Source organism: Lepisma saccharinum, chromosome 23, assembly GCF_977018435.1.
Source record: "Lepisma saccharinum chromosome 23, izLepSacc3.1, whole genome shotgun sequence".
NCBI lineage: Eukaryota > Metazoa > Arthropoda > Insecta > Zygentoma > Lepismatidae > Lepisma > Lepisma saccharinum.
The window spans coordinates 28,188,590-28,205,170 of record NC_139251.1 but is presented as its reverse complement, the minus strand read 5'-3'; the positions used below and the strand labels follow the sequence as shown (position 1 = coordinate 28,205,170).

The window sequence follows — 16,581 nt, the reverse complement described above, 5'->3', positions numbered from 1 at the left end:
ATGATATACGTTGAAGTAGATTTCTGTTTCGTTTTAAGAAGTGTAAAAAATATGATAATGGATATGTACATACACACAACTTTGTCGGGTCCAGCACCTTCCCACCCCCATCCCACCGCTCCCTAACAAGCTTCCGGTCAGCAGTGTCCCGGATTTTCACTTATGAAATATAGCAACCCTAATCATACCAAAAGTTCATTATAAACAACATGTTTAGTTTCACCTCCAGGAGCAAGAATAAATAAATTGAACGGCATTGGGAGTGACACTGTTCATCTTAGCGACCCCGAAAGCTATCGATTCCGCAATAATATCGGTCGATTATTTTTACGTGTCATTCCCTTCCCACCCCCACCCCCACCCCTAAGGGTGCCAGGGGTCTCTTACCCCCACAGTATTTATTTCCAGATTGTAAGCCATGTGTGTACCAAGTTTGGTTGAAATTGCTACAGGCGTTCGAGAGTTATGCCGGAACATACACACATTTTTTATATATATAGAAGATAACAGAAATAAAGTTCAGTTAGTTTAGTACTCGAGCAGAATAACCAAACCAAATAATCAAAGTAAAAAACTGTGTCAGATTTTTAAAAAATTGAATGTAAAATGCAGGAATATAGAGGCGTGTAAAAGTTAAGAACAATCATAATAACTATGTATTTTAGTACACTAACTAAATGATATCTTAAGAAAAAGGTAACGAAAAACAGTTCTACTCAGTAACGTGGTGCGTCTTATGAAAACCAGAGGAACGTAACTCCAAAAATGGAGTTCTCAGGTTTTTTTTAAATAAACTCCTCTAAAGAGCTTTATCTGGAGTCAGATTGACATATCTCCACTTCTAATCGTTAGCAGTAAGGTCAGGCACGTAGCTAGTAGGGAGGGGGGCTAAGGGGGCTTCAGCCCCACCGAAATCCTACAAATATGTAATTTAAATAGTGTATAGTGGTAATTAATTTTACTTCCTTAGCAGGATTAAACATCTTGTACAATAAGTTTACAATATACTGAGAAATCGATCTTCAGGGTTTCTACCCCCACTTTTTTTCGCCTTTAGATGGCAGCTGCTGATAAGAGATGAGCCCCTCCTGAAATAAAACTCTAGCAATGTTTCTGAGTAAAGCCCGCTTTAGACGAAAGCATTTTCCTTAGCATCTTTCTTAACATTTGTGCCATGACGAAAATGCTACTGTGTAAAGTGAGAAATCAGATGCCATGGCATATTTCATGACATTTCTCAAGGATAGGTTCGGTCCGTAGCATTTTTCGTAGCGTAACCAATCAGAAGCGACCTCTAGATCACGGGTGCAGTTGTAATGGCGGCCGCGTGAGATGTAAACAACGTATCACTTCACATTTTTAAAACACGATAATTTTAATAATTACGCTTCGTATTAAATGGTTTTAGGTAGAGATGAATGGCACTGATTAAATATATACTTTACAACGTTTACTGTACACGTATGAAAGAATATTTTACTTTTTTAAAATTGTAAACTCGCCATGTATGATGTAGCTCGTGCTGTGTGTATCATATAATATAATCTCAACAGCTAACCGAAATGTTAAAGGAAATGATTTCGTCTAAAGCCGGCTTAAGGTGGAGTTACGTATCTCCAATTTACTGACTCTTCTTAAGTGTGTGTTTGTAACTAAGTGGATGCACGATCATTTATGACCATAGGTCAACCACAATATTTTGAGTGGTTCTTATGATGAACCAAGTAACGAACGAATGTATCTGAGATAGGAGAGGCAATAATAGAGAGAGGCAGGGAGAGAGGGGAGGAGTAGAAAGTCGAGAGAAAAAACCGATGAATGGATAGAAAATGAGAGAGGAGGAGTAGAGAGCGAAAATAGAGAGAAACATAGAACATCCAAGACAAATACGAAGAACAGAAACAGAATATAAACATGGAAAATGGGAGAAAGCAAAGAATGAGGGAAAGAAAAGTATTGGAAATAAATGTAAAAGAAAATAAGGGAATGGAGAGGTAAAATGGAGAAGTAATGGAAGGAAAACACAAGAATGAGGGGAAAAAAGCAGTTAGAATAAAAAAGGAGAGATGAAAAAGAAAATAAGGAAATGAAAAGACTTGGAGGAAAGAAAGGAGAATAAAAAGAAATGGAATGATTGTGAGAGATAAATAAAGTAATGGAATAGAGAATCCAACAGCCACCGAAGCACAGCAGACCTGAAAATATTTCAATCCTCGTCCTTCCCAAACAAAGTTATCTTGTGACGTCAATGTGGCAATTTACTTTAAAAGGTAGATAAGTGACATATAATAACCAAACAACTTTTATAGTTCGAGCCATTTTGAGTGCAACCTACAATTTTCTCCATGAAAGTACAGACAGAAGATACTTATTTTGAAATCGTATATTTACAGCAATTTTTGCTTAGGAACGCAGCGTCATTTTCTTTCAAAGAGATATTTCATCATACTGCTTCTACCCGTGTATCTTGTGATAGAGTAATGTAGAAAATTCCCTCTACCCAGTGACTTTAGACTAGCAGATAAGGAGAACAGCTGTTGAATCATACGAGTAACTGACCCATTGACTGACCTCCTGAGAAAACATGGGAATCTCTCGGAATTATGTAATTGGCGAGAAAAAAGGAAATAATTATCGTTATGCAGAGATCGTAGGGCACCCAGACTTTCGGTCGTGGTCTCCTGTCTGCTTTCACAGTGATTGCACATGATGCTAACAGCTGGATGTTTCTGTCTCTTTTCACGTGTTAAGAATGCGTGTCTTATCTCGTCTCTAGTCGAAACATCATAGTTAGGGTCTTCCTCTTTTTTATATCTTTTCTTGTTCATACTTTGCCATTAGTGTAGTGCCGTCATCAGATTTTTTTTTAGGTGTGATTGTTTTGATGATAATGAATTCCAAGATTCTAATCTCTCTCTTTCTTCCGTTTCCTTCGCTCCTCTGTCTGTCTCTTTATTCTTTCTTTCTTCTTTGGATTGAGTATCTTTCTTGCCTTATTTCTTCCTCTGTTCCACTATCATCCTATCTTTCATTCTTCATTCCTCTGTTTTCTATCCATTTATTTCTTCCTCTTCCTCTGTAGTTTTATTTCCTTTCTCCTGTTTCAACATATGTTTCTTCTACTTCCTCTTTTCCACTTTATTTCTTTCCTTATTGCTTCGTTTCTCTGTTTTCTATTCATATTTCTTCCTCTGTTGCACAATCTTCGTTAGTCTCTCGCTCTCTATCCCCCCTTTGTTTCAATATCTTTCTTTCTAATTCTTCGTTTTAGTCCAATATTTATCTTTGTTTCTTCGTTCCTTTCTTTTTCTATCTCTTCATTTCATCCTCTGTTTCAATATCTTCCTTTCTTCATCTGTTCCTTTGTTTCTTTCCTTCTTCGTTTCTCTGTTCTTCTATCCCCTTTTCTTTCCCACTGTTTCAATATATTTATTATTTATTTCTTCCTCTGTACTTCTATATTTTTCTTCTCTCCTCTGTTTTCTATCTAATTATATCTTTCTTCTTTTGCATCAACATATTTATTTATTTCTATCTGTTATTCTTTTTTGCTCCGTTGTCTTCTCCTCTTTTTCATTATATGTCTGTATTCTTCCTTTCTTTCTTTTTCGTTTTATTTTCATTTTTATTCCTCAAGTTCTCTACCTCTACCTCTTTCTCTTCTTTCATTTATTTTTCTATCTTCTTCCCTTTGTTTCTCCGTCTCTATCACTTTCTATCAGTTTCCGCCTTGTCCTTTTCTGTCTTCTTTCCACTTCTCTTTTCACTTTATGACTGCGTGTGTTTGTGCTTCAATAATGCTGAAAATCTAGCATGTTACAGTTGTTCCGGCTAGAGAATGGACTTGGAAATTCTATTTTTATCTTTTCTGTCGAAAGCCAAAGAGGGTCACATGAACCGCTGAACCAATCGGCTTTGTCCAGTTGCCGTGTTGCCAATTTTTTCGTTTCGAGTCGTTTTCAAACAGGTGGCACCCTCAACAAGTCCAAGCACAGCGGTGTCTAATGGTTGCCGCAGCGGAGCAAGCGAAGAGGTCCCGATTCCCTGCGAGCGAAGGGGGCATGTTGACAGGAAGAGGTGCCGTGTTCGACTGGCTGGACAAAAATCAGGTGTGTAGCAGCCGGTAGCAACACCGATTTTCCCCCCTTCAACTGGAGGCAGAAAGTCTGGTTTTCCCCAAGTCCAATCTTTGGCCGGGTGGACTTTAGGTGAACTATCTAGGTGGGAAGGAGGGTATGCTGAACTATGTCCGAGAGGGATAGAGCCCATCTTAGTGTCCAACCCTTGGCGACTCCCCTGTACGTGTCCAGGTAAACTCTGGAAAGAATAATTGTAGGTTCAAGGATTCGAGGTCATAAAATTGACAGAGATTGAAGAAAGATAAAACCAATGCAAGAGGCAAACGCAGAGAAAGAAAAAATAACGAAGCAAAACAAGAAAGAGAGAGAGGAAAGGAAGAGGGGGAGAAAGAATGAGTGAAAAAAGCCACCCTTAAACTCATCCGAAAGAAATTCTCTCGCTGCACCACTCACTGGTGATTGGACACTATTCAATTTTTAATTTCACAATGTTAATGCATGCTTGCATCGAAATTATCGATGACAACGCGTTTCTACAAATCGCATGTTCAGGGACGACTCGGTCAATGAAACACGCGAGGAGACTTGCTGAAATTCCGAAGCGATCACCTCACCTACGCCATCGTACGATACGGCCAAAGTCAACATTGCAGCACAATCTCAGCCGAAGGGAAAGACGTGGTTCATTCTAAACGCACCGTAGATTTGCCATGGGGGCGGCGAGAAATTCTAGGGTTGTCATTGTGCACGTGAGCAAATAGGATCTGGCAACATTGCATTTCTTCGATTTTTAACAGCCAACAAAATAAAAGAGAGAGAGAGATTTTTGCCAAGAACTCGCTCATATTTCGTGATTTCACGAGATGTTCACGACAGCTTATGGTGTTGCATTTCCTGTCAGCGGATATGAAGCAATTGATAATAATGTTCTGTGCTCTTCGAAATCAATTTTGTTGCTATGGGATACTTCTGGCATGTTGGATTGATGCAAGTTTAGAAACCAAATGGCCGTATTTAGAGGGGGGTTCTAGGGTTCAACCCCCCCCCCCCCAAACATCTCACATGATTAATGGAAGTTCAGAAACCAAAACCCGTAACTCATTTTCAAAAATTTATTCAAAGTTTCACAGAAATACAACAAGGAGACAATGTTCAAACGATCCATGTAGGATTTTCATAAATTTGGAATTCTGAAACTTTAGCGAAACAGTATTTTATCTCGGAATCGCGACCCCTTCAATTTCACTTCTGTATCCACATGCGAGTATTACTCCTGGGCCAGACCAGAGGCGCAACCATTATATATATATTTCACATATATGCTACATGGATGTGAACACTAAATTGTGTGCGTATTCAAAGTTTCATTTATACATAACATAACAATTCATCTATCCCACAATAAACCAACAGCAAAAATTCCATAAATTGTCTTTGAAATGTGCACGCTCCCTTTCCTCAAAACAATTGTTCATGCATTTAAAACAAAATGAATTAAGACAAGTCTTATTTCTCTGCCTGGTAATTTACAATGCATTACAGAGAACAACGATAAATTGCGAGCGAAGCGAGCAAGAACATTTTCGAATCCAATTGTTTTGCAGACTGAAATCAATATTGATTTAATAGGGGGCAAATAATTTCACGGTGCGCCAATGCATTATCTCTTCTACAGCTTTTGTGCTTCCCCGATGGTGTAGTGGTAATATCGTCGCCTTGTGATCAAGGGATCCCGGGCTCGATACCCGGCGGAGGCACGTGGCACAGTCGTTCGGATCCCAATTTAAACTGTAGGTCCAGTCCCGATTAGCCTTTCTGTGCGTAAAGTTAGACATCAAACCACAAATCAATCGATCAATTTTACAGCTTATCTTCATTTAGATCGTACGGTACACAACAACGGGTGTGAACTTGAAAAGACGAAGAAAAGCAGGTATTGCGAGCGAAGCGAGCAAGAAAATTTTACGAAAAGTATTTTTATTTGCATAAAATTTGAAGTTGTGGGGGGGTGATTGCCCTCTGCAGGTACACTTGGCCGTCAATATTTGCCACTCTTGCTCCCCTAGAACTCATTTCCGACTGAGGTTGGTGGGGGACATCCACCCCCTACCCCCCGTGGTTGCGCCACTGGGTCAGACAAAAAATTCCCTTATGATTGTCCCAAAATTCCTTTCCAACTTTTAAATTCCCTGTCCGATAAAGTTGAAAATCCCCCTTGATAGGAGTTCAAACCTCGGATCTCCAGTTTAGTAGCGCATTACGTTCGCGATTGAGGTTACAATAGTACATGCACAGGGCTAAGTTTTTTTTTAAAAAAATAACTGGTTACATAGTTTTCAAACTTCCAAAAAATAAGTTTTAAGGTCAAACAACAAAAACTTTATGACTAAAATTTCCATCTAACTTTTAAAGCATTTTCTTGAAGGTATTTAAAATTTAATACAAAGTATAATAATTGTGCATTTCAGTACACTGTATGAAAAAAAACTTGTGCTGGATATTCACTCATCTTCTGCTGGACTGAGTCAGCCTCCTCAAGGATATAACAACAGCAATAATAATAATAAAGAACCTTATTATTATTTTGGAATAAAATTGGTTTATAATTATGATAATTTAATTATTATTATTATATATTGTTATTATTTCTATTATTCAAATTTCTGGCGACGCCCAAGAGAACAATTATGAATGAACCTCCCCCCTCGAAAATACTTCCTGCCTACGGCCATGGTTCCTGGTTCAGATCCAAAATTCCCTTTTGACTGCCCCAAAATTTCCTTTCCGACCTTTAAATTCCCTGTGTCCGTGGATAAGGTTTTAATCCTCCTTGACAAGAGTTCAAACCTGGTACCTTCGACTTCAGTGTAGAATATACGTATATTTAGCCTATATTCGGTCCCATAAAATACATGATTGCATAGTGACTTAATATAGTACTGTTAGAGCAAATTATGGGAGACCTCCCCAAAAGTTTTTTTTCCCCCTGTATGCGTCCATGAGGAGCTTCGAACTTGGTTGTCTACTTATTCTTCGTTTCTCTATTTCGTTTCCTTTTACCTTCTGATCTTCTTGACTAGACTAGAATTTGAATTTAAAATTTTGGGAGCGTCAGCACTTAGGCTATTTTGCTCCCGTCACATTATACGGGGGCCAGCCCCTTACCATGACATGTAACAACTCTAACGTTGCATAAATAAAATCTTAAAATGTTCTGACTTCTGTTAAAAGCTGAGGCTGTAAACGGGCACTCAGCACACACAAAGACAAAAAACAGGACAACACACACAAAATTATACTGGCCATAGTGCCAGTCGCCAGAGCCTCGTTAGTCTTTAGTCCAGGGTGCACTACGTGGAAGTGAGGTTGACTTTTGGGCGCCTACGTGGAAGGTACCCCTTACACCCCTTCTGATCTTCTTTTCGCCGTTTCAGTATTTCTTTGTTCGTGCTTACATTCTCTCTACTTAATCATTTCTTTTTCTGTTTGTCCTCTCGTTTGGTCTGATTTTATCATTTTTTCTCTCCTCCCTCTTACTTCTTTATCTATCTCTCTTTCTCTCTTATTCTGACATTTCTTGATTTTCTTTATTGTTCTCCCTTGACCTCTCTCCTTCGCTCTCTGTCCAGTTTGCTTAGCGAAGAACCACATTTCTTCCTCACTTCTCTGTTCCTTCCTTCAGGCCCCCGTGGCGAAGTGGTTAGCACATCGCGCTACGGGTTCGAATCCCGGCCTGGGCGTGGATGTTTGTGATTGTCCATTCATCAATTTCATCATATCATCACTCATTCCCATCTTCGCAAATTAGCGAAAAATGGCACAAAAAGGAAGGAAAATCAAGCAAATTAATCAATCTATTCCTTCTTTTTCTATCGCTCTTTCCCTCTATGAATATTTCTGTTCTTCCATTCTCTTTCTCCCATTATCTAACGTTCAGTTCATGCCTTCTTTCTCTCTCTCAACAGAACCAAATGTCAACCTCCCTTCAACGTAGTACACCCTGGACATAATTTTTCAGACAATAGAGGCTCTGACGTCTGGAGCCAGTGTAATCCTATGTGGAGCTCTTCTTGTGACGTTCCTATGTTTGTGATTGTCCCTTTATCTCAGTGTGCGAATTAACGGGGGGATACCGAGTATTTCCCCCTACCCCCCTCAAAAAATGAAATTGAAATCATAACCATTTCTTAACTGCAACAAACACAATTGAAAAATCATTTGTGTCCATTAATAAAAGATTTTCCAATCGAAAAGTATACAGCCTTGTGGATTAAACAAGGACATCATTGTGCAACTGGCCAACTTCACCAAGACAACAGAGTCCATCGCATTCCAGCAGGCTATTTTCCATGGAATAGTGCTGATATTTTACAAGTATTAAAGTTTTCACAAGAAACTTGTAGATAGGTTAGACGAACGTTAAGTTTGAACTCAGCAATATAAATTTGATCAAGTTTTCGCTGTTATTAGTTCGATAGCTCTTTTTGGACTTTCTTAGAATGTAAAAATAGTGTTTCTAAATCACATGTAAATATTTTCATAAAATTTAATACCATAGGTTAGAACCAAAGTTCTAAGGTGCACAGAACCGCAAGACAATAGCTTCTTTACTGAAAACATGTATACAAATTGGCATACCCCCAAAAAACGCCTCCTAAAATGAAATTGCAAATACACTGAGTGGGCACCTCCCCCCCCCCCCCCGAAGCAAAGCTTTAATTCCCACGATGCTTTATCTATCTCATCTCTTCACTGTTCATCCTAATATTTGCGATAAGCTAATAGTGGCAGAAAAGTGAAGTAAAATACACTAAATCAATCAATCAATCTTTTCTCTCTCCCTTCCTTCTTCTGTTACGTGCGCAAGAGGAGGTGAATTGTTAGAGGTCTAACCCCTCCCCCCTTCCCTATAAGAAAATGAACCTCAAATCCAAACGTGGCAAAGTATAGAGGGGGAGGGTTGGTTGTGAGGAGCAGATTGTGACGGGAAGAGGATGTTCAGTACCAAATAAATTATTTTCTATTTTAACTAGTTCCAACTCTCATGTTGGAGAGTTACATATACTTTTATTTTAGTCGTAACTTCCTCGTTTTGCATATTTTCCTGTCTTTGAAGTTCTTTTTTTTTTTAAGGTATATTGGGCCAAAGGAGGGGTTATGACCCCCACCAATCCTTCACTTGGGCACACCACTTTGTGGGGGGATGAATCTCTGGCCAGAGAAGATGAGAGAGTGAGTGGGTGGAGCAATTCAGTGCGCGCTGCTGCAAATGGCTGGTGGATGCAGCCGCGTTTTCCCCTCCATGCACTCACTTTCCATCCCCCGCGTTCCTTGGTCGAGCCCTCTCGTGTCACTATTAGCACAGGGAATGTTTCCGTTCGCTTGCTCCACAGATTCGCGAGACACACCTTTGCAGTAGCGGCGATTAGGGGGGCGAGGGGGAGCAGTTGCCCTCCCCCCACTTTTTGCAACTTTTGCTCCCCCACTATGCTAAACCTTAGACCGCTCACCTGATAATCGTTCCCTTGCAACCATCCCACCCCCTGTAAAATATTGTATAGTGGAACCACAAGCAAAAAAACCTGCGCAGAACCACATCGCGCCGGCGGTTGTGGGAAAGGACAGGGGGAAGGAACATTCAGCGCGGCCCACGTCAGTGTTGCTAGGCCTATTGATTTCTCGGGAAAATTCCTTAATAGACTATTGCTATGGAACCTCCAACGGCCTGCTCAAAAACACGTTTCCTGCTCATCTTACTTGAACATGGAGGGGAGAGGTAGAGTGAAACTCCACTCAGCCGTGAAAAGTGCTGTTTTTTAGATGGCTGTATTTTATCCCTCTCCAAAATATATTTCTATTTTAGTTATTTTACGTCGCTTGGGTAAGTACGACAACAAGGATGAATGAAGAAGTAATGAAATGGATGAAGTGACACAAACACAGTGAAACGTCCATTTTAACCTCTGACTTCGTAGCGCGAGCAAATTATTTTATACATACATGTATGTGTGTGTATGTGTGTATTTCTAGCAGATGGGGTGGATAGGTGAACCCTAGCATAAGTGTTGTTATCTTCAATTATTGCGGAAGACATGCTGTATAATTCACCAATATATTTCACGTATGTAATTCATTTTCTGAGGGGATGGTGTCTGGGGAGCACTGTAGGCGTCAAACAGGTATGCATACTTTCGCCTTTACTTTTCACTCTTTTTATTAATGACATTGCTAGCTTCGTGGGAGAAGAAGGAGCTGAAACACCGGAGATCGGGACACCGATACCAATGCTCCTCTATGCGGATGATCTCGTTTTAATATCAAACGAAGTATAGGGATTACAGCGGGGATTGAACAGACTTAAACAATATTGCACAACATGGAACTTGAGGGTAAATGCACGAAAAACTAAAATAATGGTGTTTAAGAAAGGTTATGTTTTCGTAGCAAAGGAGCGATGGGCCTATGGGGTCAAACGTTTCACCTATCTAGGCATCACGCTGAGTATGGCAGGGGAATGGACAAAGCACATCGAAGGCAGAAAGGGAAAAGCTTGTTATGGGCTGGGCAAGGTATAGCGACTGCAACGGAAAGTCCCTACAGTCAGTGTGAGATTGCTGGATCAAATTTATGAAGCAACGGTGAAAGCAACACTATTTTACGGCGCGGAACTATTGGGTAAGGGAGGGGGGCGAGTAGCAAATCAGATACAAGCGCGGTGCAATTGCAAGCACGTGTGGCGTCGTGAGGGAGATGGGAAATCATAGGGAGGATGTCGAAGCGAGGATGAGATGCTTCAAGTACTGGGTGAAACTGGAAGAAGGGGCTGGAGACTCACTGGAAGAACAATGTCTGCGAGTTCAGATTGAGGAAGGGTTCGCACGCCACTGGGCAAGTGGGATTAGGGACGACTTGTACAGAATGGGTCGGGGGTAACTGTGGGAAGATGTGAGGGGCGGGAGGTGCGAAACTGGGATGTTGCAAATTATAAGGGAAAGGTTGGTGGACAATAGCAGGCAAGACATCATGGCATAATGTGGGGAGAAAGTAACGCTCGCCCCCGCACAACCGCCAGGGGTGTGGGTGGAATGCGGGAGAAAACTATACATTGATACGTGTACGTACCAGCAAAGAAGTGGATTCGCCTGGTTCCTGCTAGGGGGTGGAGGCAACACAAATTCAAGGGGCTGGACGGTCGTGCCATCTGCACGTTATGCGGCGAAGAGGAGACGAAGGCTCACATCCTAGATGAGTGTGTTTGGTCGGCACCCCTCAGACAACGCAAATGGGGGGACAGTGCAAGGGACAGCATTGAGCAGACCATCCAGGCTGAATGTAGGGAGGAGAGGAGTGATATAACAAATGCAAACATAAAAGCCCTGGACCCCTACTTACATGCTGTTTGGAGGGATCGCAGGAAAACGCTGCAAGGAGTCAGTGAAAGTGAAGGGTACGGAACAGCAGTGGCTCAGGCATAGGTGGAGCGTGTAGTGCAATGTTGTGAAGGTAGTGGTAATGAACAATCTCAAATGTAAGAAGAGGACCACATTGCCATTTATACATGTACATATTGTGAAGAGCTAAAGTGGATTTGAGAGACTATGAACTTTCCCAGCAGCAACAACCATTGAGTCACAATGAACTTGTTAAGCAGGTCTCGGAATACTGTTACATAGACCAACTCTCACCAATCTTGTGAAGCTCAAGTTCAAAAAATACCCTGTGAATATAAAATCCGTGTACGTCGCTAGAAACCTTCAATAAACCATTATACCTAAAACAGCTATATCCGTTATACCCACCCTTCTTTCCTTTTTCCAGGACGACCCGCCTGATAACGCCAGTAACGCCTGCAGATCACTACGGAATGAAAATACTATATCTTAGGATGCCAGGTTGAAAATACTTAATTTACAGACAACAACACACACTATCAATATTCGAATATTTGTGCAAATATAACCCACCAATCTATGAATATACCCGTTCAAGTAAAAATACAATTTAAATATGTACACCGGCCAGAGCCATCTAGCGACTCTTCGCGTAACCACGGAAGCCACAATGTTTTATTTCTGCATTGACCTTCCACCTCTCGTGAATTCTCCGCACTATAAGAGTGCATCGTCTTTGGACGTGAGATGAGTTATTTTATTCCCGTATTCACGCACGAAACTCAAATAACCAAAATGCCTTATGACAACTCGTCATAATATGTAATTATTTTCCAAATGTTTCTGTTTATAAATGTTTCTGAATGTATGATCAATGGGGTGTATGTTTAAGGCGGGGTGTTTATGTAACAATATTGTAGGATACGCACAGCCGAAGGGCTCGTATCAATATCAATAAATATCATATCATAAATAAATATCATTATATTGCAGGACGCGTGCCAACCCCTAACGATACCTGTACACCGAACACCAGCAGAAGGCAAATTAATTTGTTCCTTTTAGCATTCGACTTGAAAGAGTGCGGAAAATCGCCAACAACGAAAGGCGGCTTCATTTGTGAACACAGCTTTCTACGATTTACTGTCATAAATATTCTTTGCGAAAATAGAGGCATGGCAGACTCCTTGTGTCGGTGCTGAGAAAGGGCAAACTTGAGGGTGTTTTCCAAGATTTTACCACCAGAAGATGCTGAAGAGATGAAAGACATTGGTCGGTTCCCTCGGACGGTTTACTTTCTTTTGTTTGAAACACGTCCACTCCTGAAATGGAGATGTTCGGTTTCTTTTCGCCAAACACAGGGTGTTTTTATTGTGACCCTTTGCTTGCAGGCCCGTAGCTAGAGGGGGGGGCAGGGGCCAACTGACCCCCTGAGAGCCTGCTTTGCCCCCCCCCCCCCCTGTGAAAAATACAGAACACATTCCTACATAGAATTCTCATTAATTTTTACAATTATATCATGTGCTACTCTAGCAACATAACAAAGACACTCATTGGTTTTGTGATTTATTAAGGTGTATGGGATTCCGTCCGTATAATGTCGTATCAGGATTGGTGGGGAAAAGATTCCCTTCCACATTCGGACTTCAGGAAATGATTTCTCAATTTTCAGTATCTAGAACATGTGACATTTTGAGTAGTCTTGTATTAAAGGTGTCTAATGTGTTCGGATGTTTTTCTTGGATGTGTTGCTATGAACGGAACTGCTTAAAGTTTTGTTTCCAAAGTCTACCTTTTGGAAATAGTGATTCATGTGGTAGAGTGGATATTTGAATGTTGTTACTTAGTGTTTCTTTTCTGTCACTTCTAGCTAATCGCAACAATGAGTGATGACGTGAAATTGATGAAGAGACACTCATAAACAGTGCTGCAACCACAGGGGGACAGGGGGCATTGTCCCCCAATCTTGGACGGAAGTCCCTTCTAGGGGAAGCAAACATTGAAGTAAAAAACAAGACTAGGAGAATCTAAGAATAGCAGGACAATTGGATACTCATGATGGCATTAGTTTTTACGTGTTCCTTGCATTTTTTTCCAGACGGACAAGGGCACTTGCAAGGGGTACAGAGGGGCAATTGCCCCCCTCGAATTCAAATTTTATACAAATAAAAGTACATTTCGTAAAATTTTCTTTCTATGAAACGTAATATGAAATATTAATGATGTCACTGTAATCCAAGAAGTCATTGATCAATCAAGGGATTCTTATTTGTTTGTCAGGTGTCAAAACATGTATTTCAACTATAATACGTATAATACAATTCACACAATATTTTGCAAAACGCTTAACGTAACCAGTAGGCAAACATTGTCTGTAGCGATCCAAGAGTCTCCCATTTGAAGTAAATAGAGTCCGTGGTGGACTAAGGGACCCATGTTTTAAAGTTTTAGCAAGTACAAAAAAAGGCATTACAAATTTTTACATAATTCATCAAAGTGTAGATAATATGTAATCATTATTATTTAATTGATTCGATTTTTCTTGCATAACACAACACAATGGTGTTATTGGATTCTCGTTAGATTCCTTTGTGCGTAAAAATCTTGCATACTAGAAACTAGAGGGAATCATATGAAGTATGATTTATAAAGGGCTCCCTTAATCAGTTCTGCAGAGAGGTCCAAAGCTATTGGTACATATTAATCGTCTATTAACAGTATCGACCTGTAAATATCAAGTAGATACAGTCCCTATTAGCCTATTTATGTTAAACTTTATATTCTTTGGCAATCTGGAAAGGTCATTATCGAAATATTGCTATTTAATGTTGCTCGAAGTTTATTTTTGTTCGTTGCAGTTTCAAGATATCATCCCTTTTCTGTTACTTATCTCTTTTGGGGGAGGGGGCAAGTGCTTCTGTGTACCCTGCTATATCTGCCAATGCGACACAATATATTAAAAAATTGCCCCCTCTAGGATTGACTTCACCCCCCCCCCCCTACAAAGAATTCCTGGCTACGGGCCTGTTTGCTTGGCGACTCTAGGTTATTCACCAACCCATCTCGCTCCCTTCCCTTCTGGAAAATGAATGTTGACATAAAAGTACCTATGAGTTGATTTCAGTCACAGTAATTTACATCCATTATTATAATAGGAACTCGAGTGGTGTTTTCTGAGAGGGCAACGCTATTACGGGTTAATATGCTTCGTTTACCCGCCTGAAAAAAAAATACATTGTTTCCCCCTCGCTGGAAATAATCTGCGGACGTTCCCTTGCCCCCAGTGCGCACACCTATGCCACCCTCCCCCCCCCCAAAAAAAAACGTCGTTCACCCGCTACTAAGTTATTAGATCATTGGATTTCGTAGCAGATCTTATGGTTTCCCAAGGAACAATCTCCCGATTTTTCAAGTCTGACCTGGCAACACTGCCCCGAGGACCAGCAAGCCGCGCTTTCCAGAATCCACCGGTGGACGCGCTGGTGCACCGCTGATGCACGCTTCGGCTTTCCGTATTTCATTTTCACCTGGGCGCACCAAAGCTTTCACCAGGTTAAACCATGACGTCATCAATTTACACCAGCCTCAAGAGCTGGTGCGGCTGGTGAATCAAAATGGCGTCGTCTGCACTGAAACGTGTTCTGTTTGTTGAAGCTAGGTTGATCAGTTTGGAGGGGCCCAAATGTAAGATTTTTTCTATCAAAGTACGAGGGAGAATCAAATGAAAACCGCAATTATTTTTTTCCCACTATTTTAATGCAGGGATAATGTTTGATTGTACATTATTTTTCTATATAGTCCCCTCCCAGTTCAATGCAGTTACGCCATCGGATAGGTAGTGCTTCGATACTAAGTGAGAAAAATTATTTCTGTTGACTGTGTAGCCACTCTTGTACCGCCGATTGGACGTCTTCATCAGACTTGAACCTCTACCCTCCAAGGTGCTCCTTTAATGGACCAAAGATGTGGAAATCAGATGGTGCCAAATCTGGTGAGTATGGCGGATGTGGTAGGCACTTGAAGCGTAGGTCATCGATGGTTTTCATGGTTGCACGAGCAGAATGAGGACGGGAGTTATCATTTTGAAGCAAAACACCTGCACTTAGCAATCCCCTTCGCTTTGTGCGTATCGCTGGCCTCAAATGGTTCTTGAGAAGGCCGGTGTATGTGGCGCTAGTCACTGTCGTACGTGGGGCATGCAGTGTTCCAGAATAGAACCTTTCTTATCCCAGAATAAAGTCAACATGAATTTCCCTGCAGAGGACTGGCTGCAAAACTTCTTTGGTTTCGGCGAAGACGAATGTCGCCATTCTCTGCTTGCACGTTTCGTCTCCGGTTGAAAATGGTGCACCCAACTTTCATCCCCGGTGACAATGTGAGCTAGAAAATCCTCATCCTCCTCTTCATAACGCCTCAGCAGCTCTTGGCGGACTTTCAGTTCCTGCGTCAGCTGTCGAGGAACCCACCTGGCAGGCACTTTTCTGTAGCGGAGTTCGTCATGCACTATGTGTTGTACTGAACCGAAGCTCATATTCAGCAAGGAAGCCATTTCAACCAGGCTGACAAGCCGGTTTTCCTGAATAAGCCGATCTGCTGCGGCTATGGACTCCTCTGTCACAACTCGCTGAACCTGACCCGGACGGGGAGCATCAGTCAATAAAGTCGTACCTTCTGCGAATTTCTTGCACCAATCGTAGACTTGCCGCTGTGACAGACAGGCCTCCCCATACTTCGTCTGCATTCTCCGATGGATATCAACCGGTTTCACACCTTCACTCCATAAAAATCGAATAATTCCACGCTGTTCCTGCTTGGTGCAACTGGGTAGTGGTGCCGCCATCTTGAATCAGCTGTTACTCACATCCAACCCCACCTACCGGCACTGCTTCGTACTACCAGCTCGGAAAGACGTCAAGGACTGTGTCTGCAAATTTCCAAACGCCTAGAAAGAAAAAAAAAAAATTTAATGGCACTTTTGCGGTTTTCATTTGATTCTCCCTCGTATTATAAATTAACAAAATATTTATACACTATATAGGCCTATACTGTATACATACATTATATATATATGTGTGTATGTATATATATGTATGTGTGTGTGTGTATATATA

General features: G+C 41.1%; 1 protein-coding gene across 1 annotated transcript; it reads right to left on the bottom strand.

Annotated features, from left to right (window-relative positions):
• Positions 1–15,647: 15,647 nt before the first annotated feature.
• Positions 15,648–16,211, bottom strand: LOC146005450 (protein GVQW3-like). The gene has a single exon (XM_083144693.1). It carries the CDS (start codon positions 16,209–16,211, stop codon positions 15,648–15,650), a length of 564 nt encoding a protein of 187 aa, XP_083000819.1.
• Between the last annotated feature and the right edge of the window lie 370 nt (positions 16,212–16,581).